This window comes from Mixophyes fleayi, chromosome 6 (genome assembly GCF_038048845.1).
Source record: "Mixophyes fleayi isolate aMixFle1 chromosome 6, aMixFle1.hap1, whole genome shotgun sequence".
Classification (NCBI taxonomy): Eukaryota; Metazoa; Chordata; class Amphibia; order Anura; family Limnodynastidae; genus Mixophyes; species Mixophyes fleayi.
This window is the reverse complement of record NC_134407.1, coordinates 14,784,969-14,812,418: the sequence shown is the minus strand read 5'-3', so window position 1 is coordinate 14,812,418 and position 27,450 is coordinate 14,784,969. Positions and strand designations below refer to the sequence as shown.

General features: G+C 40.2%; 1 protein-coding gene across 2 annotated transcripts in view; it reads left to right on the top strand.

The window, feature by feature from the left end:
* The first annotated feature begins 1,039 nt into the window (after positions 1 to 1,039).
* KCNIP2 (potassium voltage-gated channel interacting protein 2) overlaps positions 1,040 to 27,450 on the top strand; it is a 304,047-nt gene continuing 277,636 nt past the window's right edge. Inside the window, exon 1 of one of the 2 annotated variants that reach the window (XM_075215891.1) lies at positions 1,040 to 1,770. In XM_075215891.1, the coding sequence (XP_075071992.1) occupies positions 1,698 to 1,770 (73 nt within the window). In that variant the 5' untranslated portion in view covers positions 1,040 to 1,697. The remainder of the gene's footprint in view (positions 1,771 to 27,450) is intronic. The other variant, XM_075215890.1, reaches the window with a different exon arrangement.

Here is a 27,450-nt window from a genome sequence, read left to right as displayed (position 1 = left end):
CTCTCCCTGTATAGAGCATTCTGGTCTGCTACACAGATATGTCCCACATGCCAATATATCATACTACACGGACAATCCTGGGAGACTCCTGAAATCCGGGTAGGGCTCTCAGGAGAGCAGGCAAGTCTCCCGCATCCCACAAGTTGTTAGTCAAAATAACGCAATTCGCAGTGAATCGCGTCAGTTTGACCCCAAAATGACTTGATTCATCGTGCCCCACCGACTCACACCCTCCGGTATATATATATATATATATATATATATATATATATATATATATATATATATATAAATATAGATAGAGAGAGAGAGATAGAGATAGATCTCCTAAGTGTGCCACAACTATTCTACATAACATATTAGCTATAGTAGCTATATATTGTCGTTTTCCATTCTGTCTGCCGGGATGGATTTCTGCGTACTTAAACGATCCATTCCGGCTGCTGGAATAGAGCTCTGAGTACATTAGCCATATTCTCCCTGCCGGAATGGATGTCTAAGTACTTTACCCATCCATTTCGGCTGCCGGAATGGGGGTCTGAGCTACTTAACTAAACATTTTGTGCAGAGAAATGGGTATGCGAGTACCTTAGCCATCCATTCCGGGTGCCGGAAGGGGGCGCCGAGGACCTTACCCATCCATTCCGGGTGCAGGAATGGATGATTAATATAAACAAAACCTTATTGCGGCCCATGGAATGGATGGCTGAGGTACTCGGACACCCATTCTGGAACTTGGACTATTTGTCTAAAATACTTAGAGCCCAATTCTGGCAGCCGTAATGGATGGCTTATAAGCAATATAAAATGGGTAATAGTTGTCCTATACATACTTAAGAAAATTACACACAGTGCAGAGAACATATATGTGCAGCAGAGCAAAATGCTCTATACAGGGAGAGAGAACACAGCAAGCTTCACTGCAGACACTAAGCAGCAGAGGGCGCTGTAGGAAGCTGACTGATTCCGGCATTCCGGCTTTTAGAAAGTGATCCTATAGTAGAAGGAGTTTCTCATTGCATTACCAGGCAGCCAGTAAAAAGTGACAATTTACAACCCTTCACCAAGAGCAGACTGACGGCAATTATCAAAGTTATTCCAAGACACTACAAGGGGGAGGAGGGAAAATAACAAGACTGGAAAAGAAATGATGAATAGCAAACTCTCCCATTAGAAACTGCAAGCGCTGGGTAGAGAGGCTCTGTGCTGCAGCATGCCTGGATTTTAATCACATGGAGAGGAATAAGAGGCAGGAGATTGACAGAGGCAGAGACTTGCACTAGGGATTACCAGCAGGAGGGGAAAGCAGATTTTTATGGCAGGGGAAATTAATAATAAGGAAGGAACGGAGTAACCCCCCTCTCCAGCTTCTCTCTCCGCCTCCATCCCTGGACCACAGCAGATCGTGGAGTACAAAAAAAAAGACCATACAATAGGAGCATACACCTATGTATTGCATAGCCCTATATTAAAGCAGCTGAGCTGACATCCAGCAATAGACATCAGTCTGAAGAAGGATTTTCCCCACCACACTATCTCCTGGTTTTATCCTGGCTTTGGGAATATTACACCAGCTCTTGGGCAGAGGATCTCTCTTTCTGGCTCTTTCAGTTTTAGAGCTGAAGAACCTGAGGATTTTTAAGGGGTTGGGAGGTGAAAGACGGTCCCTGTTCACAGCTCTGCACATATACCTCAAGATGAGAGGTAAAGGTAGGAAATCAAACCTTTCTGATTCAAGAGACCTGGATGGCTCCTACGATCAACTCACTGGTAAGTGAAATACCCCTCTGCCTGCTGGACAATGGGGAGTGTCCCTTTAAGACGCTGATCGGCAACATTCTAATAACGGATACATTGTTTCCTTTCTGGACACGTTTGATCTCGCGATCAATTATAATTTGGTTTTTTGAGCATTGGCTGCCTAACATGATAACTTCAGAAAAAAAAATCTGCATGTGAATAGGGATTGAAAAATTAAAAATATTCTCCACCAGTGTTGTGCTGGGAAAGTTAGACAGGGGTAAAAGAGACAGTTTGGAGAGTGGCTGCTTAATTCCTGGCTGAAGGGAAGAAGTTTGAGGGTCGTGGTTAACTCCAGAGTGCTCAGCGTTGGTTTATGTACTAAGCAGCAGCAGGTGTATTAGATGATATATTGAGCTTTCATGCTGCCGTTAAGACTCCACCAGGGAGATCTGTGTGGGAATGCAAAACCTTATGGGAGCCTGTAATCAAAATTCACATTTACAAGCTGTGGTGTTCTGCCATCATGGTAGTTGATACACAGTCTGAATCCTCTGCGTGTGTCAAGTGTAACTCACTGCTCTTATCTGGCTTTACTGAATGTTGGAACAAATGCACAACACGGTTTATTAAAGACTAAGGAAGTGTAGGCAACCTGTGGCTTTCCAGCTGTTGTGGAACTATAAGTCCCAGCATGCCTGTTTGACAGCAGCAGGAAAATCACAGATTGCTTACGTCTGGTGCACTCATGTTAACATTTGGATTGTTTACATTGGCTCTGTTTTGTGCAGGTGTGGATTTGCATACACCTACAGGCTGGATTGTAGTGTTGGAATAAGCTTTGACCTTTTTAAAGCAGCTAAAAATATTATTTAGAAGGTTCAGTGTCGCTGACAGTGGTGGGAAATGGGTGAATAACAAGACGCAGTAAAAATAGATTTTTATTTCTGATTAAAACATATTTTAAAGCAGAACTGCCATCTGGGTACAAAGCTATTCTGATGTAGTTAAACCCTAAAAAATGTGTTTTAATTGTGTGCTCAAAATAGAAATGCATTTTTGTAATTACTTTTTTATTTTTGAGTGTTACAGTGGCAGAGAGCTGAATCTGTCTTAATACCCCTCCCCCCTCCATTTTATTATGGAGTCAATGGGGAAAAAAGATAAAAACTTAAAGCTGCATTTTCTAAATTGGGGAACATTTTTGTTCACCACATTAAAATGGCTGTGGTAGGAAGGGGGTCTGTCTGGCCAATCAGAAGCAGCAATGTCTTGGATTGTGGCTTCTGATTGGTCCTCCCACTCACGTCCCCTCACAGCAGAGTCATACAGTCTCTGATTTTGGTTCTGAGGTGTAAGGCAAACCACAGAGCCCCAGGGAAAAAGGCTGCAAGGAACAGCTATTAAGGAGGTCGTGCTAGGGCTAATTACCTCTAGAGGTGTCCAAGTTCAGTCCTCATGGGCTACCAACAGGTCATGTTTTCAGGATTTCTGTCTGTAGAAACAAGTGGGATAATTACTGACCCAGCCAAATAGATTAACTCATTAAAGAAATCCTGAAAATATGACCTGTTGGTAGCCCATGAGGACCGAACTTGCTTCTGATTGACCTCTGGTCTAGATGGTAAAATAATTTTTAAATTTTTTTTGTTACTTTTTCTCTTCCTTCTAGTGGAAAAATAAATGTATACAAGGTTTCAATTGACATTTTCTCAAATCAGTTTGAAGATAATAGCCTGTGCTCTCAAATGTTCCTAAAATTCTTTCATTCACTATGACCGAACTTGGCAGGCAGCCAACTCTTACTGTCAGTTTTCTACTTTGTTGTAACAATATTTCTGCACACTACAAAACAGTTAGCACTTAATTCTGCAGAGAAGCTGCTATATTTATTACATTTTGCAATCACTGAGTAGCAGAAAAATGAACAGCAATGCATCTGCATGCAAAATCGTTTAATTATATTATCAAATTTGGGATGCAAAATTTGAGGCTACATTTCCTTTTAAATAAAAAAACACAAACACATACATTGAGGAGACTGTTAGCTACCAAGATATATAGATGGCATTTAATTATTGAATCAGATAATAAGTATGTGTGAGAAATCTATTTTAAAGTCACCTAAATTGTACTAAACTGCTGGTTCCCCATGAATTCTTTATTTTCTGGGCTATTCTGTAATACAGAACATTCAAATCTATTTTTCTTGTCATTTTAAAATTTCAGTGGAGGTGAGTGTGGAGCAGGAGCACCAATCAGAATGTGCTATATTGTGATTATGGCGTCTGATTGGTGCTCCTGCTCGCACAGTCCCTTCCTCTGCGGCAGTGCAGAGCCCCAGTATTCAGCTTAGTCTGTGACAAGACCCCTGGAGTCCCAGGGAACACGGCTGCATGAAGCAGCTCTAGGAGCTCCTGATAGGGGAATCTGCAGGCTAGTAGGTCAGTGTAGGTCGTATTGCAGCTTAAAGTACCCCGGGCCGTGGGAGTCTGTGCTTCAGCATGCAGCGAATGGAGTATTACTGTATTACTAGATCACATTTCCATTTTTCCCCTAGAATACTGTCTTGTTTATCTTTATTTGTGTTGTAAATAAATTGAACATAAGGTGACATCGGGACAGTTTTGATAACACGTGTCAGTTTTCTGTGCGTGTGAAGCTTTTTATTACATTGTAGTGCTCTTCTAGAAATGCGCTTTTCCATCCAAGCCCTCTTCCTTTAATCTGACGGAGAAGAACCTTTGCAGGTGCTTTTACAACCTGTAAAAAAAAACAAAAAAGTCCCCAATGTATAATGCACTGCTTAAAATTGTAAAAATATCTAAAACAAACAAACACGGGCAGCCCCAGCACTAAGCAGACTGGGCAGGTTTCTATAATAACTAGGACACTAGATATAGAGTCATCCTGCTATGGGGAAAATTACCTCCAGACAGGTCAGCACAGGGCTGATGCCTTATAGGAGGGGCCCCCTAAATACAGCATGCCCCCCTTCCCTGGAGACTGCTAGTTCACCTGCTGAAAACTTGTGGAAGATGGGGGGAAATTACAAGATTCGGACACCTGGAGAGGTAACTTTGCCATGCCACTGGTTCCAGTATAAGGGACAAAGTCCTGTGCCCATTATACCAAAAGAGTCAGAAAAATAAAGACGCATAGACATAAATGTTTATTAAAGTTTATCATCAGACAATGAGTAAAACTCATTTTCAACAGACATCATCGGCTTGGACACTCCTGTAGGAAAGAATACATTATTCTTCTTTAGTTTTCATAGTATATGAATATCTCTGATGTTGCATTATTTAAAGCCCCGGCCTAATTAACATTGAGGTGGAAATCCATCTTACGGGAGCAAATTCGCACCTGGAAAGACCATTATGCCATGTAAGGTGTAAACATTTTCTTTTCTCTTCTTTTTCCTGCAGGGAATATACGGCTGTGTTCGCATGTAACACACAACTATGGGGCAGCTCTATTTTAAAAATTTAGTGTTCTTTGCAGCTCACCATGGATTTGCCAAGGTGCAAAGTTGCACCTTCTAGTTGGATTTACTCTTAAATCTGAGACCCATAGTGCACCAGCATGGATGACACTGTGAAAACTGATTGAAAGCCTAGTGAGTAATAGACTCTGGTACTATGACAAGCCACAATAGTCCCAGTTCAGCTACATTGAGAGCAGATCAGGGGCCCGGAAGGCCAGAACGGCATTACAAAGTAGCAGTCTGGGGTCATATTCATAGTTTCACAGTTTGTGAAGTTGTACAAAGGCACAAGTTCATCAACTTCCATCGTTTCTAAATTATATCTGCGTTGATCCAGAGTAAGGGAAATAAATGCACCCAGCGAGCCCATCTAACCTAAGGGGCACATTTATCATTATTCACATAAAGTCAAAAGTAGTTTTCAATCCTTATCGCAATGATAAGGATTGAACTACTTCTCACATTTATGTACAGCCCTGCACAGAAACAGCAGTTCCGAAAAACTGCTGTTTCAGTGATAAAAAAAATCATACTTACCCCCCTCTTCAGAAGCGCTGTCTCCGGGTCTTCTCTTCACTCTTCAATTGCGCATGTCCAGTTCCAAGAACTGGACATGCGCACACAGATCCCCTCTCTGTCTCTGCAACGATAGTTGCAGAGAGAGAGCGCTGAGTGACAGGGAGGGATCATGTGATCCCTCCACACATGCGCTGTCCAGCTCTGCTCTCCGGAGCAGAGCTGACAGCATTAGATTTCTTCCATTCGGATGATGTACGCCAGCTGCAGCTGGTACATTAACATGACAAGTTCCCGAAAAAAATGTTTTTTCGGGACTTGTTAGATTGCGGCCAGGAGCAGTAACCATCCTGTTGAATGGTGACTGCTCCCAAAAACGAAGAGGAATGCAAAGCAGCAGATATCCATGATATCTGCTGCGATGCCCCCTTAATAAATTTGCGGAGGACACTGTGGGACCTTAATGACCCGTTAAAAGCACTATCGTGCTTTATTAAATATGCCCCTAAGAGAGGAGAAAAATCCTTCCTGACCCCATAACGTTGCTAGGTTTAATCTATCAATCTTTTGCTGATCATCACTGCACAGGAGAGATATGAACACCCGAAAATACAAACTGTTTTTTCAAAGACGTAAGTTCAGAAACATGCAGATTAAATTCACTTTTAAACAAGTACATAAAATTAATGCATTTTATATGTGCTATAAAGGTGGACACTGTCTAAGGAGTTTTGTCTAAGGAGTGCTGGCACTATATAAATAAATGTCGATAATAATATAATAGGATAGGGTAGGATCAGGGTCGGGGAAACACGGTAAGCCTACTAGTACCCGCTCTGAACAGAGCAAGAGTCGGAATAGGCACAGACAGTAGTTACGGAGGAGCTGTGCGGTGAAGCGCCGATGAGGCTTCATGGCAAACTCTGGCAGGTCGGACACTGAAAATGCCTACCCTGGGTAGGATTGGGAACACTACAAGTCAAATTCTGATGGCAAAATGCTTATATGATGAATATACGTTTAACCCTAGAGAGGGGTGTGCATGGCAGCCTATATTGGATAAATACTGATATCATTTTTATATTATTGTTGTAAGAAATGTTATAGTTATTTTTTAGATATTCTCTATATCTTTGTGGCAATTAATACTACATGGTACATAACTAGAATTGCATAAAATAGCTTCATTATCATTTATTGAGCTTTTTTAAAAAAAATTGGCTATTGTTGGCGCTCTAGTGCTTCTGGCAGGGGGGCGATCAATTTTGTGTAGGTGCCCAAAATACAACTCGCACCATCCCCCTTCCCCTGACCCCCTGTTCTGCTGTGGCCTCTTCTGAGAATGCGCAGTCTCATGCAGGGCTTTGTTCTGCTGTTTTGAAAGCAGAGAGGGGTGCTTGAGGTAGGGTGGGGGGCATGAGGAGGCTATTGCTCCAAAACTGCACCCCCTGGCTTCCGGTACGCCATACCTCTGTGAGGCCGGAGTCAAGGTTTAGGAGGGGAAAGGGGCAACACATGGGAAGGGAAGCCAATTACAGTTACAGATCTTATAACCTAAATGTCATGGATAGCTTTTGAGTGTGTTTGTTTTTTTGTTGTTGTTGTTGTTGATTTATAGCAACTTATTCGATATACGTAAACTGTTGTCACTTCAACACCAGGATACCTATAACCACCAGACATTTCCTCTTTTTATAAGTGCCACTTTATACCGTGTGTGCATATTTAAATTAGTGACTACAAATATGGTGAGCTTAGCAGAGGTGACTGGCCCCAGTTCTCTCAAGGAACCCAGTAATGCCCCTGGGAAAATGGACTCTGTTTCATCTCCGTATCACAGCATTATACAGAATTCTACAATGCAACAATAAATCACATAGAAACAGAGATATAATAAATCAAGGTGCAATTGTTGCAATGATTTGGCCCAGTACATAAAAATAGATGGAACCGAATTTTAATTGTAGTGGCGTCAGCGGTGGGATTCCCAAGCTAATACATTAACGCAGAATATCACATTTAATTATGACTTTATAACTGGAAGCATGCTTCTGTTTCCTTCAGGGACTCCACTTACATCATAATCAATTTGCTATTGACACATAGATCTAGTAATGTGTTTGTTTGTACTCTGTCTTGATGATGATAGTGGTACTAATTATTAAGATTAATGTATTTAGACAGTGCCCCATATTCATATAAAATCTGTAAATATTGAAAGAAGAGCTGTCACTATGGTATACTGTGGACTTTAATTAAGTGTAGAGTAGTGCTACTCAATCGGCTGAGCTGTGCTCTCTTCACTGATGGCTCTCTACTCAGCGCACGGCGATCCTCGCCACTCTAGAGTGCTGAGAGCGCGGACCGGGAAAGCAGGTTGAGTGGTGAACATGGCACAGCTCAGCGGTGGTATTAGCATATTGTGTGCACTACTTGCCACACCCTCTACTAGGTCTGTAAATAGTAATTAGGAGGAAGTTAGGTTTGTTTCTACTAAGGACGGGCAACCCCTGGAAAAATATTAACCCCCTCCATCATTATAAATATGCCCCTGCCCCCTCTCTCCCTGTGAGAAGCCCTGCTGCCCGTAACAGCCAAGTGTTTGAGTACACAAACTAGTCTGCTACTTTTCTGGCCTTTACATTTGAAGGGGTTGGCCGGATGGCCTGTCCTACAGAGTTTAATTTGAAATGCAGCCGCATTCCAAATTTTCGGCCTTTAGTATTTGGCCATTGTTGAATGATGCCGGACTCCTTCAGACCAGTAGAGCTGCGAGCTTTCCAACCTAGGTGTTCACCAACATAGATTATCAATGAATCCTTTTTGATGGGGATAAGGGAACCCCAATACTAGAATTTAAATTTTGGGTGTAGTTCTACTTAAAGAGATTTCTAGACATACAGCATTCTTGGTGGCACAATTTTGAGTAATGTATTAAAAACAAAAGGTGTTGTAATTAAGAAATATATGTTACTAGTATATTATACCAAATTTGTCAAATTTTAGTTTAAAAGGCTTAACGGCTGATATCCAGACTTCCTTTACCCTCTTACCCCTATTTAACTATAACCTTAAATAACTTAATTTAAATATGGTGGTGGTGGAGAAGAGAGCAGTCAGTCCGACATCCAGCAGGCAAAACCCTACTGTCCCAGCATTAACCATTGGGATCTCATCAACTGGGGGACAATCAATCAAACCCCTGGGTTCAAGTGGGGGACAACCAATCACACCCGGGGGGCACATATCTACCTTAGTGGGACACTGTGTCCTGGGCTTACAGAACCCGCCCATCCTCTGGGCTAGATGGAAAGTAACCACAGGGCAACCCACAGGGGCGGTACCTGTACCGAGACTATAGCCGATTCACTCAAAGAGAGGCCGGTTCAGCGTGCCCACTACCGTAATGTGTGCCCCAACCACTGGCCGTCGATTGCACTGTGTTTTCCGGCAACTCTCCATCCAGGATGACCATCAGCCGTGCCAGCATGCCAATAACTGAGCACCAACACGAGAAGCATCCAGCCCTGTATCCATGCTACCAAGTATCGACAACCAGGGAGGGTAGGTGGGCAACGTCCAGAACTGCAGAGACTACTTAATTTTCCGCCCATCCAACTTATAGATCCTGTTTACCCTTCCCCTATGACACCATATGGGTGTACTCCATAGTTGGCTATTAACCCCAGAGAATAATCCAGTTTGAAGATACAGCTTTTAAATTGCCTTCAGGCTTATTTCAGCCCTCAGTTCTTATTCTCTCCTGTTCCCTTTTTTTAAGTGTAAGTTGATACTTGATGACACTAAATGATCTGACATTTTGTAATAGAATGATAGGAAAGAAACAATATTGTAATGTAAAAGATGTTTGAATAAATAGAATTAAACATGTATTTCCAATTTAAGAAAGTTGTTAATGTTTTCACAATTCTCATCCCACAGGTGGAATTTGGTCCTATCGGCTGCTCTCTTGTGATGCTTTGGTCTTGAACTAAATCTTGTTGCTTCTAATGTTCCCTGAATAAATAATAGCAAAGGCTTCCTCATTATAATCATTAGTACTTTATTGTTGTGCTCTGAAATATAAGGACAGATTAATGGGATAATAAGTGTAAGCAATGCACAATGTATTTCTAAAATCTGTTCTAGCATTCTTTTATAAAATATAATGGGACCAGAATATTACAAAATGCGTTTGTGGATCTAGAAAATGTTGCTTTACAATCTGATGGGTTTGAGAGATTACCACATCATAATACCAAGATTAAAGCCTCATGAGATTATATAGGTGAAAGGATAACAGGTGGAGCAGACTTGATTGCATCGTCTGAGGTGTACCACAACCCTTGTGTCACAGTCAATCCGCAGTCGCCTCAATGGAAACAGTGTAAATCCCGTTTACTGAACCTGTGCTGATTTATGAGTAAAGTTGCTTAAATATTGAAACAACTACATTTGAAGAAACTGCTACATCAGTGTATATTTTACAAACAGAATGGGGATAGTGTACGAATTATATTTTTGTATTGAAAGTTAAAGTGTTTCTCTCTGCAACAAAACTGCTGTTTTTGACAGTCATTAGGTCTAGGAAATTTGAAATGTGAAGTATGATTCAGGCGGAATTTTTAAAAATAAGCCCCCTACCCTTCAAATTTCCCTCGGCCGATAGCTGTCAGATCCAGCCATCTAGTATTTTGCAATAAACCTGCCGAACACCTTTTAAGAACGTTTACTATGAGTTGCCTGATTAAGCATACATAATTATTTTCAGGATTTTTGTTTATTTTAACATGGGTGTGTCTTTAAAAAGTGATACAAATGGTAGATGTGTCAAAATTTATGTATAAACTGCTAAATGGTGCTAAGGTTCTCTTAATACCAGCCACAGAGTTTTCTGGTGTAACAGTCAATGCTCAAAAACCAAATTATCTGTCCATTCAATGTTAAAAAAAAGGTGCATAAATTTTCATCTTAAAGGGATGCTACATTTGTGTGACTCTCCTGCATGTCTAATTGCTTCCACGCTTTATTCAATGGAAATGCAAATGTGCTTTAGTTTGCTGTCCTGGCTTTTATATTGATTATGACTGGTTAAGTGCCTTCCTGGCTTCTCTATTGTTGTGAGATTCAAGTCATTATTTCCCATGCAGTTTGCGATTCCAAACCTCCCTCGTGCTCTAATGTGATAGAACACAGTGTCAAGGTATAGAAAAAGCATCGGGAACCAGCGAAAATGCATGCTTTACATTGCAACTGATTTAATTCACTTGTAACACTGAAGCAAAACACATTTGTCAGCAAAATGACAGCGTAAAACTCATCTCCTTTTATCCTGGTATTTAAGTCGCTATGGCAATATCTAGCAAATCCTTTGCCTACAGATTTCTAATGTGGTCGCATTTACTTGTTTGAGTACATTTGCAGATAGCTCCGGCCTCTTGTGTTTGGGAAAATAGGACTTGGAATGATTTGGAGGTCTGTGTAATCCTCTTACCAATGCATGACAATGTCTAATACACACTTGGCTTCCGATATACAATCCAAACGTTGCAGAAATTGACAGCAATTTAGTCCTTGGCTTTTGACATCAAATTATTATTATTCTCATCCTGCTGTTGAAAAGATATTTGCTTCTTATATTTAAACTTTTAGTTGAGCAATAAACATGGTTGTCTATGTGTTACGTTATGATTGAACATTGAGACTCCTGTTGGAAAGTTAGTTTCCTGGAGAATGGATCAATTTTGTTGTGATCTCTGAATAATAATAAATGGTGCATTGTAGAAAGTTATGTGGGTATAATTGCAACTTGTTGATGTCTATTTATAGAATTGTACCTGTGAATGTTAAAAACCTCCCAAAAAAAACCCACCTCCTCTCCATTGAAAAGTAAAATGTATTGAACTACTTGTTGGAGAACAAACTACAAAATCTGTGGAACTGCGATGCTTTATAAACACAAGTGCATTTACATTCGACTAGTGCATTTCAAGGTGTACGCCCACTTCACGTGGAACTACCCTGTAAAAGCAATATACATCTACCTTCGCCGGTTGGCGGGTGATCTAGAATATTTTCTCCTAAAATACTACTCTCATGGCGTAGAATGTGGCTTACCACGGCCCCATAGCAAAATTTTGGGGTGGTCTCGGTGATGGAGAGACTCCTTCTCTACTTTCTCAAGCATGTGTGGGGGCTTACATGTGGGCAGTGCAGCCCTGAAAAGAGCTCCTTCTCCTCCAGGCCCCGCAGTGGTGCTAGTACCGCCAATGACCACACACTTTAGCCTCAATTGTGTCTCCTATTAGTTGTAAGAGTGACGGATATGGGGGCTATCTTCATGACATGTGTCACTTTTTTACGTCTGGATATTTTAATTACAATAGTCAAAGTGTGCAAAGAAATGGGATTTTCTGTGGCATTGCAGATGGAAGGCGTTGGTATATTTAAAGTCTTTTGCGGGAAAGAAGAGGCTGCTTGTCCTCTCTCAGTTCACGGAATGCCCACTTAAATGTGTTGTCTTCTGTCTGGCTCATTTAAATGATCCCCACCCTGCAAAATTATATGTAAATTCTGCTATTCAGTGCAAAACTAGGTGCATTATCCACACACAAGCAACGTCCTTCATCCGGCCAACTTCTCCCATCATCCTAAATCCCCTGAAGATGACACCGCCCAGATCCATGTGCTTCACCGCAAAACTAGGCACGTCTGCGCCAAAGTAGGTGCGTGATGTCACAAAGGAGCATTTGTGCTGCAATTTTGCCCTTGCGGTTTGCAAATGATCTTTATATTACATATGAAAAATTCTATACATGTTATTTTGCAACCTGTTCATTACAACTTTGGAACATTTCTAGGGCGATAGTTGCCATAGTGATCATCTATGACTGCCAGATCTTTATAGGACTGGCTACACTTAGGTCTGTCTGTCGCACAGCTGAAAGTGCTGTAGTGGGGGGGCTGAGCGACACAATCACAGGTACTAACGGTGCATGTTTTCAGGAGATCCCTGAGAATATGCAGTTTGTGACCGCTCGTTATAGTGCCTGTGATTTAAGCACAAATTGTGTTTAGAATAGAGGTTATTAATTTCATTTTATAATGGAGCACCTCTGTTAGTCTGTTACAGTAACCTGTTATCTGTTACTATCTCACCTGCTGATGAAACAGCTTTGATCTCACACACAGGTTCTGGACAGATGAACACCATATAAGCAATCTCATGTTATTAGATTTTCTACCCACTAACAGTTCTGCTCTAAGATAACCATCCTCACAATGTTTGTCCAATATTGTTATTGTTTTCTCTGTTAGCTGATGGGCAACAGGTGGCTGGAGGGGTGAATGTGGCCCTCCGAGGCTTCATTTGTGGCCCCCAGCTCCTCCCTGCTTTGTTTTGGTATAGCTTGTAGCACTTAAGTTATGTACAATGCCGGCTGATATGTTATTACAGATAGATGTCGCTTTCTTTAATTAGATACGTTGTTTAAATCTATCACTGAGATTAGGGGCAAACAGCGATGTGAAGGATTAAAAAATATTATCTGTAAAGCGCTGTGTAATATATAGGTGTGACATAAATTTAATAAATGCAGTGTAACTATTTGCGTATCTCTACTAAACTGTTGGAGGAAAGTGATGGGGGAAGTAAAAGTGCCTGGACCTCCCCCCCCCAAAAAAAATAAGACAAACACTAAAATTGTGTCAAGATTCTGAGAACATTGGGAAACAAAAAAAATAACCAGCAAGTGGCAATGTGGAACCCTCTTATTAAAGTCTTGTATATATAGTTTTATAGCCTATACTGGGGCAGGATTCATAGATACCCATACTTGCCAACTTTGGAGATCACCCCTCTGGGAGATCTCCAAAGCTGGGCGTGTCTTGGGGGCGTGACCACATTAATCGCGTCATTAGACCTTGCCACTGTTATACAATACCAATTTCAGCCTATGAAATCAAGGGGCGGGGCCAGAATTACGCTATAAGCCCCGTCCCCACCCGCTTCACCTACGAAGCGGGCAGGATTTGGGAGGTTACCCTGCACTCTGGGGAGTCTGGGAGAGCTCCCAAAAATTTGGGAGTCTCCCGTATGCATATATGTAGATACCACTCAATCTTGGTGCATGTGGCTTTTATAGAACTGTAAAAATAATGTTTAATATAAAATTTAATGTGCAATTTAAAACCCTCCCCCCACCCCACTTTTATGGTTACCATTTTTAATGTACATATTCTAAAATGTCACTTTACCATTTAAATCCCCATACACAGTCTGTCTTTCTTCTACAATATAGTGTTCACCGAGTTTCAATTTGGGTGTTAAGTTCTCATTGATATTTATCTATTAGGTGGGCGCATTGCACCCCCATAAACATGGTTTTACGTGAGGAGGAGTAATGAGGAAAATTACTCTACTATAGAAATAAAGGAGGAGGATATATGGTATTAACTTATCCATAAGATTGTTTAGCAGAAGTTGACATGTTACTATCAGAGCACATCTGGGAAATGTAAAAGTTGGGCAAAGGCATCTTGCACTATATCCCTTGAAAACCACAATTGGGGTAAAGGTCCTTGATATAAATAAAATTAAACTGGAAGTAGAAATATCTTACATTGGATTGCGATGGACTACTATGAAAAGTACTTTTTCCTTACCCATCTGTAAATTCCCACATACCTGTGTTTCCCCTATTTCTCTTTTTACACGGAGTTCGATGTATCTCCTGTGGTTCCCACAACTATGGAGCATATTTACCAAACGTTCTAAAAGGAAAGATGAAGGTGCTGCCCATAGCAACCAATCAGATTCCAGCTATCATTTGTCTAGTACATCCTAGAAAATGATAACCAGAATCTGATTGCTTGCTATGGGCAACACCTCCACTTTTCAGAATGTTTAGTAAATCTATCTCTAAGGATCAGTATACAGGCTCTGAATGCTGGTTGCTAGGGTCAGAGAAGGCACAGCAACAGAGCTCTTAGTAAGTTACTATTATTATTTATATTAATAATAATATTATTTAAAATGTTGCCTTTAGTCAAATAAATACTCTTTAAAGGGCTTTGTTTTTAATTAGCAAAATATATTTTGTATATCCCCCTTTAAAGTGCTTGTTCAACATTTTATTATCTTTTACTTAAATATAATTCACAGGTCAGCCCTCTTTACATTTTTACTAATTATCGCAAATGGTTAGCAGATAAACATGAGGTAACATACATTTATAGTAACTCCTAGACTCAAGAGCCGTTATACAGTATAGATATATTTGAAGCGTGCGTCCCATTTTACTCAAGTTTACGTGATCCGTGCTTAGTCCATACATATACATATATATATTATATCAACATTTAATTCCTCAACACTTGAGAGCTGTTAGAATGTTTACGTAGTTTGAGTCCGTAGAGCAGACAGAGTTTTGTCTGATGTAATTGCAGGTTTTACGGCTACTGTACATTAGTGATTTATCACATGGAGATGTAGATGTGTTTTCGAATTCAAATCTTCAACTTTTTGAAAACCGCCGGATTTACTAATTTCCAAACCGCTCAAAAAAAAGCTGTTTTTCAAATAACCGCATCTCTGTCCTGATTTTTATTTATTTACCTAGTTAATTTATTTATTTGTTTAACATGGTAAGACTGCAAAGAGTTAAATTTATCAAGCTGGGAGATGGTTGTGAGAGGCAAGGAGGCTCAAACTACATTCGAATTGAGGTATCTGACCATTCAGATCATAAGAGAAGACACAATACAATTATTAATTATGAGTAATCATTATTTATTGATTAACCAATCCGCCACTAAGGCTTTGCTCACCCCCCTACTATTTTGGCACTTGTTGGTCTGTCCCACATCAAGATGAGTAACTTGTTTATGCAGTACCCACACTAATTATACCCTGTTTTTCTCAAAAGACTTTGCATTTTCTCAAAATACCATTAGGCTGCTTTATCCCTCCTGACAGAAACTCTATCCGCTATGGCCAAAAAAAAGTGTTTTGTTCTATTTATTTTTAGTGAAATTGTTAAAAAGTGAACTAAAACCAAACGTGTGTATTTTTATTCTCAACATCACCAAAAAATACTTTGTGGTTCTTGATTTGGCATCAATCCACTTTTCCAAAACTAACGCAGAATTCTACATATCATAATAATAATAATAATAATAATAACTATCAAAATTAAATCTGCACTTGAAAATTCTCATGCAAACATTTTTTTATGCTAGTTTGCACTGTCTTGAATGAAATGCATACAGTGTGGAGGAAAAATATGGATAGCCCATTTTAAAAATAGACATCCTAACACATCAAATAAGGGTACCCCAGAGTTTATTGAAGCTAGGATGGGGGTGATCTGAGCATTATAACACCCCCCATCTCTGGTAGGGGTTATTGGGGCAGCACGGTGGCTTCGTGGTTAGCACTTCTGCTTCACAGCACTGGGGTCATGAGTTCAATTCCCGACCATGGCCTTATCTGTGTGAAGTTTGTATGTCCTCTGTGTGTTTGCTTGAATTTTCTCCGGGTGCTCCGGTTTTCTCCCACACTCCAAAAACATACTGGTAGGTTAATTGGCTGCTATTAAAATTGACCCTAGTCTCTCTCGGTCTGTGTGTGTGTGTGTTAGGGAATTTAGACTGTAAGCTCCAAAGGGGCGGGGACTGATGTGAGTGAGTTCTCTGTACAGCGCTGCGGAATAAGTGGTGCTATATAAATAAACAGATGATGATGATTGTCTAGTGATTACACTCGCATTGTAACATGCCCCTTAGTATTACCATGGAAACTCTGTCATGTGTTCCCAGAGCTAATATATGTAGGTGTAAAATGACAGCTCTATCACTTATACATGTGCGAGTAGTTATTAGGTAATGCTTTAAAGTTTGAAATCAGTTTATTTACACAAATACGTAAATATACCAAGCTGAGATCTTAAGCCCTCCCTATAACAGGCCACAATTGAAAAAGAAATAAATATATATTACGTACACACTGCTTCCTCTGTGAAGCTATGCATGAGTGCACCTGATAGATTCCCTTGGTTTGAATAAGGAGGAGCAGCCTCTCGAGATTCATTCTGTACATTATTTATCAACCTGCGAATCACTCAGAAGTATTAAAAAGATGGAACCTCATTTTTAGCAAATCTCCTATATATTGATTAGATTGAGATACATGATTGATCGTTACCACTGCAATGTAATGATTAATGCTTCTTGTCCTAATGGAATTAATGATTGAATAGGGACTGGGTACAGTAAAGTGCTTTGTTGGCACAATACACAATATACTGTAGATCTATTTTAATTAATTGTAGTCCTGTGTTGCTGATTCTAATAAAACCAATTATTGGTCTCTCGTTTACAACAATCAGTTTTAGTACTCTTAGCTGTTTGATAAAACAAATGTTCTCCTATATTTGGAAAGGAAACAGCTGTCATATGTAATCACCATTAATCAAAAGGTTCATGGTAATTTGGTATTGTAGTCATATGCCTCATTTATATAGGATCTCACTATAGGTAGAGTACAAACGCTCGCTAGATACCAATATTTGACGTAGGAACTGTATGTTATACTAGTCACCATTCGGGATGGTAAATTAGACTACATTATATTTGCTTACTGTACCGGAATGTTCGGGACACTCCTGAATTCTGGGAGTAGGCCACACTCCCGGATCCCGGTAAAGCCATGATGATGCCAGGGGAGGTATAAGAAGTAGGCAAGTAAGAATTACATCCCGATCTGTCCATACCTCATCTTTTACCATTAGGTCCCACATCTTTTTTTTGGGATGCAGAAAATCAAGACTGCTGGAAGGTAATTAGAGCTGAGGGATGGAATAAGCCTGAGGGAGATTAAAAGCTGAGGTTTGTGTACATAACTATTTGGCCTCACTAAGGATTAACAAAGCAGGGAAGTGTGGTGATGCCTATTGGATGAGTCATCCAATACTCTTTGATCCAGGAAAAGCATCTCTCCCTTCCGTTCACAGGTGCTGGATCCAATGTTCTTTGGCTCCTCGCTGTGCTCGGCTCCACCATATCAGTGAACAGTTATATCAATAAACAAGTTAATTGGCAACAAGTCATGTGGTGTCTTTTATTACATGGCAAAAGTGTTAGGATTAAATGTTTATGTTATCAACTGCTAAGTATTTTATGTATATACCAAGCTGAGATCTTAAGCCCCCCAAAACCTCACAGTTTCTCTCTTTCAGTCTGTTCTCTCTATTGTTTTAGCTGCATTTGACTAGGAGCACCTATTGTTATGCCCTGCTAGGTGGGAGAGGAAGTAGGTGGGGCTACAATAACTTGCAGCCAATCAAAGCATTAGAATATTAATAGAAGCATGGAGTATTTAAGCTCCGCCGACACCTGCGTGTCCATTTGTCAGCAACTTTGAAATAGGAGTGTCTGTACTAATATGTAGCTCCTATATTATAATAAGAGCAGTGCTATGATGGATTCCTGTCAAACTAGTGCAGAAAGATTGGCATAGTTGCTAAATTGCCATGGAGAGTCCCAAGTTTTAAAGACTTGTTCATTGAAGTGTCCTTATTCTTCAGTACTGACAAACAGCAAAATAAAATGTCTCTCTTTTTGCATGTTATATAGAATTCTTGCAGACTGTGTTTATTCTGTAACTTTTATAAGTGTAGTATTTAAAATACAGACAAATACAGAAGAATCAATTTCAGACCGTATCATCTGTGATGGGTTTGGATCCACAGGTTGATCAGCAAAGCGTCTCTAGAAATGTAAAATATTGTCAACTATTTTGTTTCTATATGAACAAAGTTTGTTCTCACTGTTAAAAAAAAACAAAACAAAAAACCCATACTAGTAGGTTAATTGGATTTGGATTCAATTGACGCTGGTGCGTTCAGCAGTGTGTGCTTTTTAAGTGTTAAGCAGAGTGTCTTCTCACTCTATGCAAACTATCCTTGTACGGCCTGTAACTGCATCTCCCTGCCACGTTTACAGTAAAGTTAGATTGATGGGGCCTTCATTTCTACTTTCCACTGAATCAAGGCCAGGAAAGATCTTGGTTAGCGCTGTTTATCCCAGGAGAAACAGTGCTTAGCATGTGTGTGTCTACCAAGATAAATGGGTTTACAGTATACATAATAATATTTGTGGCCTCACGTGTTCACACTGTCAGAGATCCCAATTGCTTCCATGCTGGATAAATGCTTAAATAAAAATTGCTTGAATAAACTAACAGCATAAAATACTGATCTGTTAAAAATATATAAATGTTAAAAAAAAGGAAGAGAGAAATGGGTACAACATTACAGTCTGTGGTAACTGAAGAGGTCTTTGATCCAGGGTAAAATAAGGTTCTGCAAATGTACAGTGCTTGAGAGAAAGGTGCTGTATATATAAAATGTTTATCCTCTTGGTGCGGTATCAATCAGGATATGTTGCTTTCTTGAACGGCTGCAGTACCGCTCGCAGCCAGAGGGAGTGCTGTTTGCTTATCTAGCATAGATCTTCGATAGCGGACAATATATCGCTTTAGTCTGAGTATTCTAACTAGCGACACATAACATTCACACGCCAAGTTTACAGCCTAATACGGAATGTGACTAATATTTAGTGGAACATTTTTGAAAAATTAGTTTATGGCTAGTTCCTCTGTACACCTCCAAATGTCCAGGATATACAGCCTAATGTACAGTATATATAACCTGTAATGTCCAGCATATAATATAACTCCAAAAGCTATTATCTGCAGGCTTCTACTTAGTGCAAGTTCTGCTCATCTTAACTGTTCTTAACATGTAACAAATGTATGGGTTTGTTCCTTGGGTATGCCCCCCCAAAAAAAGGACTGTTCATTGGGAATGTCCCCAAAAACTCACCCCAACCCCAATGCATAAAATCAATGTGTTTTCACATCTTCACTTTTTTTTCTCTACCTTGTATATCCCCATTTAACGTACGGTATAATAATTGTGGTACCAGGCTAGAAGATCATTGGATCCGGGCTGCCATACTTCTGTATCCCAAACTGCTATCCTGTTCTGTGGCCTGACAGCTGTGCTGTAATTGACGGACAGTATTATCTAGTAGGATTTGGCTACATATTGAGAAAGTTCCTCTTCAGTCCCGCGGCACCAGCCAGGCTACTAGTGGTGGGTTGCGCTCATCTCCTCCTCTGTTTAGCGTCTATTCCTGGTGCTGATCTGCGGCAGTTGCAAACTGAGAGTTTTTTAAACAAATTACCGCCGCAAGAGCGCAACCTATGTTTAATAAATACTTAGACCATTAATAATAAAAAGTGGACAGACCCAGCTCGGTCCATTATCACCGTAGAGGCCAACAGGCCAACTATCAAATGACAGAATGGCAGATATGTTAAAAAGTAACATATTTTCTTTTCAAATAACACTTTATCATTTTGGAAAACTACAGTGTCTGGATCATGTGTTTTTAAACAATTAAATTGCTGCTTAATCTGTTTCCTTCATTAACTTTATTAGCAGAGAATGTGTTGGAGACGATTCCTAGTAGCGGAAGAGATGGAAAGTGGTAAAATAAAAATAAAAAGTATTGTATAATGATATAAGTAGTATCTTGCGCCCAATCGAGTCATTAATTGTTAGTTCGTCTACTTGCAAAAAACAAATTCTGTATCCAGGATTAATAGATCTGGACATCTAGGGGTATATTTGCTAAACTGTGGGTTTGAAAAGGCGGATATGTTGCCTATAGCAACCAATCAAATTCTAGTTATCATTTATTTAGTACATTCTACAAAATGACAGCTAGAATCTGATTGGTTGCTATAGGCAACATCTCCACTTTTTTCAAACAGGCAGTTTAGTAAATATTCCCCCTAGTGCTCTGTACAAAGCAATGAAAATACTAACATATATGTTCTTTCTTCCTCTCTCAATTTAAATACCCTTTACAGCGGGAGATGAACGTTTACCAGTTTAACATTATTTGTCTATATGGCATAATGTAAACACTACTGTACATTCTATGTATAAGTCAGTGAGAAATTTCACGATCACTTGAAGATAGACGTCCGAAGGCATCAAAACTTGCAGACATTAATTAAAAAACGTTAAAATCACACTATTGTCCAAAATAAAGAAAACCCCAGGTTATTGGGCTAATAAAGTTCTGCGAATTAACTGGCGTCAGTCCCATGGATGTTCTAATTCCATCATTCATAAAGTCACATGACACATATCATCATTAATTATTTCACACAGCAGAATTCTAATCTCCCCCAGCATTTATGTCTCAATCTATATTTAGCAAGGCTAACCCTTTGTCAATAACGGCAATAAGGTATATTTTCTACCATAATCATACCTCCGCCCCATCTGCCCTAACCCAACCCTTTATTTGACCATACCCTGCCCAGATTACCCCGAAAATGCCCACTTTCAGGTGACTGCAGATTTGATTTGTAGCAGGAGGGCTATTTACTACTATGGTTGAAAGGTGTCAATCTGCAGTAGACTGTACCAAACAATCAGATAATTTCTTTCATTGTCCAACTGGTGCTGAATAGATAACAGTAATTTGCTGATGTTCGCAAAATAACAGTTATGGTGTGCGCTGCAGTTCACCAGCTGTAGAGATACAACTCTTTACTCAATGTCGTTTTATTACTGATGATAGCCCAAAGAACATTTGAAAACACTCTTACATCACTGATATTATTAATGATGTCCTAATGAACTTATTGGTCCCAATGATAGCTGTGTGCAATCTTAACAGCTCAATTTATGTTTTAATGGGGGGAGGCATAGGCAAACCGAGGGGGGGGGGGTTACTAGTGCCTGGAAACCCCCTCAAAGCTTGGGGCACTATATAATTGAGGTGGCTGAACCCTGCTCCCGCTTCACATGGTTCTGCTTGAAAAGGGAGAGCTGCCTGCACCTAACAGTAGTGCACACAGCATTGCCCATGTATATTATTGGGATAGGGAGTGTTGGAGAGCAGCCAAGCACTGTCTAATATAGCCACACCCCCATGCATGCTGGTCACGCCCACTGGTGGCGTGGTATTGAAATCCCCCTCTACATATCCTGCGTTTGCCCCTGGGGGGTAGCTTTGAATAAAACCAAAGAAGAAAGGAAGTAAAGTACATTATTCAGTGTTAATCTTCTATTCCACTGCAGCTGTTAGTAACTAATATTACCCCTGAGACAGCTGAAACTCCTCCGACATCTTAAAACCATGTCCTGATGGGATCTGACACAGGTCAATAAGCTGAGCATACAGTAATTTGAGTTGCTGTGACCTTACCGACCCTCCCTTTGAGTATAAATCAACCAATCCACACCGTGCATTTCTGCAAAGCAAGTCTGCCAAGCTGACAGCCACTCTCCGCCTGTCTAGTAAGATAAGTTCCTCCTTCCTAAACTGGCAACCTGGGGTCATATTTAAGTATAAACAGTCCAGTAAATATATCACGCATGAATTGCTTTGCTACAGGACTAAATTCAAGGCGAGGGAAATATAGCTGAGAGTCAGAGAGAGCACTGAAGATAACGTAAATCTGTGTTATTATCTGCAAGGAAAACATGTTTCTATGTTCTTTGTGCCTTTTATTACTGGTTATTTAAAATAGTGAATCTGGGTGATGGGAGGGACATTCTAGTTGCTACAGACATCCTTTTAAAAATCACATTTATACAGCGTTTGATGAGATGAATCAACTCTTGTATAGATCACCCACATATGGATCCTGTGTATCAATAGGGAAAATGTTGCTCTTCTGCTACACATGAAAATAATTGCTACAAATCTATTGATGTATTGATTTTTTTTAAATGGCATTTTTGCACCGTGGCAAATTATTTTGGACCTGAGCGGTTTCAGCGTTGACATGTATTATATTACATAGACTGGAGAACATTTTCTGGACTAGAGGTAACAGAAGCACAATTATGTCTTTGGATAGCTGAGCTGTCTTGACCAAGAACGACCGAGGACGGTAATTAGTTGAGATCGGGAGTTGTGCCAACTAGGGATGGCCGCATGCTGGGTTTTTTGTTTTGTCACTTTGGCAATAATCTCCAAGTTATTCCCTCCTTGCAATTATTAATTGGGGTAAACAAATAAAACAGAGGTCACACAATGAGAAACGCATATGTCCATTTTACTGCCAAGAAAGACTGCCAGGGGTTTTTGCACAGTGCCCGGGGATATTTTTTAGAGGTAATGTTGTAATTAATTTATTTCTTTTTTGTCATTGCCGAAAGCCGTGAGTGATATTGAAAAATGTATCTGTAAATATTTCCAGATCTTCTTGTGGTTGAAAATATGTGAAAATGGCTTAATTTGGAAAGGGAGATCCCTATTAAACAACACAAAGGGTCAATGTATCAATTTGATGAATACAACAATGTATCGGGGACTATTTTTGTTTTCTTAAGTAACCCTGTGATATTGTCTATAGCTTATATGATTGCAGCAATGTAATTGGACTGATGCATTATCAGTATACATATATAATTATGTGTGCATCAGCCAAAAGCCCAAAATTGCAACCTGTATGTAATCTTATGTGATACACTAAAAAAGAACATGTCCTCACTACCTATAACACATATTATGAATAAAGTTTCTTATTGTATTTATTTTTGTTTTTTTAAACAAAACATAATGTAAAATATATATAATAGGTGTGTACAAATATATCCTTTTGTCAGACTGAAGATTAAAGCCTGGTCGGGTCTTCCCTTAGATAAACATAATTATTCTGCATTTCGAGAAGTTTCCAGTTTAGTTGAATGCGAGGGGATTAGTGAATTTAATGGCGTATTATTCTCCTGTCGCAGCTGTGAAGTGTGTGATTAGTTTCTTATTGTAATGTGGTGATTGGCAGGCCGCGGAAAGGTCGAGGGTAAATCTATCAGCGCAGCTTTGTGTTAACTAGACTGATTGTAGGTATGCGAGCGGCTTCTGGCAATGTAATTTCCCTCGGAAGAAAAAAATAAAAATGTAATTCCTCCGATTGCCTGGTTCTTATTGAGAAAAGACCACAGCTCTTCATGTAAAATTCACCGATAAAGGACAAACAATTTCAAGCAGTATTGGGCTGGTATTTGAGGCGGTGGTAGTCATTTCTACGGCTACCATCATATATTTTCCTGTGCTTGACCTGTGGCCCCAGCGGTTATAGAACAATGGCTGGAGAAGCTTGGCGGGTCAGACAGTAGAGTGCTAGAAAGATCTTTGGGGGTGAGATCACGTCCCCAGTGCATCATGACCACACCCTCATTTAAGTAACCACGCCTCTTTTGTGATCTGTCACGCCCACTGTCCCGCTGCCGGAAACAGACATGCTGGGTGGTATGACTTAAACTCTTTTCTGTCTGGATTGCCGTAGCTGTAGCTATAAACACTAGATATTGGTAGTAAAGTAGGGTCAATATTAAAAATAATTAATCTCAAGGAACTCCTAAACCAATTTTCTTTTATTTCCCCTTTTGTAAAGGACTAATATAAAGACCAGAATGTACATAAATATACTTCTTACAGAGTTTACCCATTTCTTGTGCTAGTGCTCGTGAGTTTGCTTGCAGAACTCAGCTTTCAGTAGAGATGCCACTATTTCTCTTCTCTTCCCTGTAATCTCCTTTTCTCCTCCGTAGAGCTCTCCTGTCATTCTTATAGTGTAATATAGCATTTAAATTGTGCAGTGTCATTATATATCTCCCAACTGTCCCAACATCCCAACAGTCAGGGCTTTTGCCCCAACAACTGGTAATGATGCAACCTATGTCCTGCACATAGGTGTGTGGATGTTGCGCACACTTCCCGCCGATGCGTGAGCCATGCTTCATTGTGACCCTGCCACACCCCCATCGCAAGGGGGTCTCACTCCCTTCTCCCAGTGCCCCGACGCTATGCAGTAGATTTATCAAGCCATCGAAACAGGAAAAGTGGAGATGTTGCCCATAGCAACCAATCAGATTATAGCTCTCATGTTCTAGAATGTACTAGATAAATGATGGCTACAATCTGATTGGTTGCTATGGGCAACACGTCAGCTTTTCTGGTTTAGATGGTTTGTTAAATACCCCATTATGTCTGGCATACACATTGTCCTGTGCTAGGCAGTACCACAGCTATATAAAGGAAAGTTTTGATGTAATAATCCTTTCAACAGAACCCTGTATCAAATGTAATATAAAGAGCAAGACAATGTGTGTGAAATATACCTTTTAAGTAAAGTATATTTTAATCTATAAAAGCCTTGACAAATGAACGCCTACATCATTCCCTTACCTAATATTACTCAGAATACCTCCTTAATGCCACCACTTATTTTGCTGCATACTTAGAGTGACACACTTCAGCCTCTGGCACAGATATGTCACCGGCTATCAGATTGCTCTTGATTACAGAAAAATCTTTGGCCAAGTTAATTACATCCTTCTGTATAGTTCCAAAAGGAGGGAATTTAAGTGACGGTATCATATACAAGGGAGCAACTGAAGCTTATTTCCCAGAAGGCCGAATCGATAAATGTACAAGGGCAATACAGCCGCACGGACAGCAATTTTCTTAAATTAAGGTAACAAGCACCTAGTCTCATCAATCAAAAGTGTAGTCTTAGGTAACGGAGTAATGAACCAAATGTGGCTTTCGTCAGCACTGAATAAGCACTTAAAGTTATGAAATGTTTAAAGTGAAACTAAACCCAGTAATTTAAAATATTTCTTTTATGATGAAACTGGAGCACCTAGAGGAAACCCATGGGGAGAAGATGGAGAACTCAGCACAGCTAATATAATGTGACCGGTGTTTAGACAAGAGTTATGGCTCGTCCGCCACACCTCTCAGGGGTGATCTGAAAGAGGTCCTCTATGGTAATGGCACACGTAAATTGTACCGGCTTCTTATGTGAAGATCCTCTGCAGGGGCAAACGCAGGAATTGTAGAGAGGGGTTTCCATTCCACACCACCAGTGGGCGTGGCCAGCATGCTTCGGGGCGTGGCTATAATTTTAGACAGTGCTTGGCTGCTCTCCAACTCTTCCTATCCCCATCATATACATGGACAATGCTGCGTGCACTGCTGTTAGGGGCACACAGTTCTCCCTTTTCGAGCCGAGCTGTGTGAAGCGGGACATACCTCCAACTGTCCCTAAAATCAGGACAAAGTTCTGATTGAGTGTGTCAGAACAGTTGACAGACTGTCCTGCTCTCTCCTACCTGTTCTTACTGCTTTTAATACTTGTTGGGGAGAGATGGCTGTGAATAGTGCAGACAGAAACGATCTGCACACAATCTGCAAAGTGGCTGGTCCAGCCACCTCAAGCACACAGTACCCCAGGCTGAGAGGGGGGTTTCCAGGCACTAGGAACCCCCCCCCCCCCCTCGGTTTGCCTATTCTCTAATAGTTTTGTCCTGAGCGATGTGAGCTTACCAGAGGAAACCATTTCTACTTTGTCTCCCGTTTTGATATCAAATAATTTCAAACGCCGGAATTGCTTTATGGAGAAATCTTTGTACCAGACAACACCCTAGGGCATGAAAGTACACTCATTCGCATTCAGTTATTCAGATTTCTTCTAAAAATTGCGTTCCTTGAATTCATTCTTTGTCAGCTTTTATGAAAGCTCCATGAAGAAGATTATCGAGGCGTACCTAATGTCTAAACACATCATTTTTATCATTGTAGTTTGTTTTTTATTCCTTTGTTGAGCAGTATATTTACTTGCATTTTAAATCCATCCAAAGATGGAAATTTAAACCGTACGGCATCACCACCCTCTATTGTCTGTGGTTGTCTTTTGAAGATTTGAGGCGCTGGTTTCTAGTCTCGGAGAACATTTAGAAGTGGCTTAGTATTACATAATCTGGCAAACAGTGGTTATACTCTGAATGATTGTCTCCAAAGTTTGGCCTTTTTTCGACCACGTTGCCCAGACAGAGCTCCATGCGAGCCCAAATTACTAACAATCCCAATCAAAATCCAAATGGGATTGTTCAGCGTTTGATTGGGTATGTTGGTGAATGCTGTCAGCCAATGACTGCACACGCATGGAGATTGTAAGCATGTTCTTTAAGCTGCACTAATTTGACATGACATGAGCTGGATGTTTTGGCCAGACTACTAAATGTCTGAGTCGTATCCAATGTGGGCACCAATGTGTGTGGTCCAACGTTACACATATCGGGCGGGTAGGCACTGAATGGTTGGATGTGCCATGGTGTGATCAGCTTAAAATGAAGTCGGTCTTGCCCCACCTTGTAAGTGAAAAATATTGTCAGATCAGATGACTTGTAAGTATAGTCTACCTCTATAGAACTTCTGGACAGTTCAGGTGTAAAATGAAAATGTCACTTTAAAACAGAGCTGACCATTATGTCATTTGCATTTCTGGAATGTACTTATGTACAGCATCTACATTTTGGAATGCCTTACCTTGACCAATAAGACTAAGACTGGGTACACACTACAGGGTTTTCAGACGATTATCGGGCCAATCACACGATAAACGACCTTTGGGCCCAATATCACATTAGTGTGTGCGATGAACGATTATTGTTCCAAAGGACATTGTATGGTTTCATTTGATTTTTAAACTGAACTAAAAATCTCACTCAATGTTGGAACAATGTCGTTCCAATCCTGCAGTGTGTAAGCACTCAGGACCGGCAGTGTCCATAGATCTCCATAGACTTTACAGAGTCACCATCTTT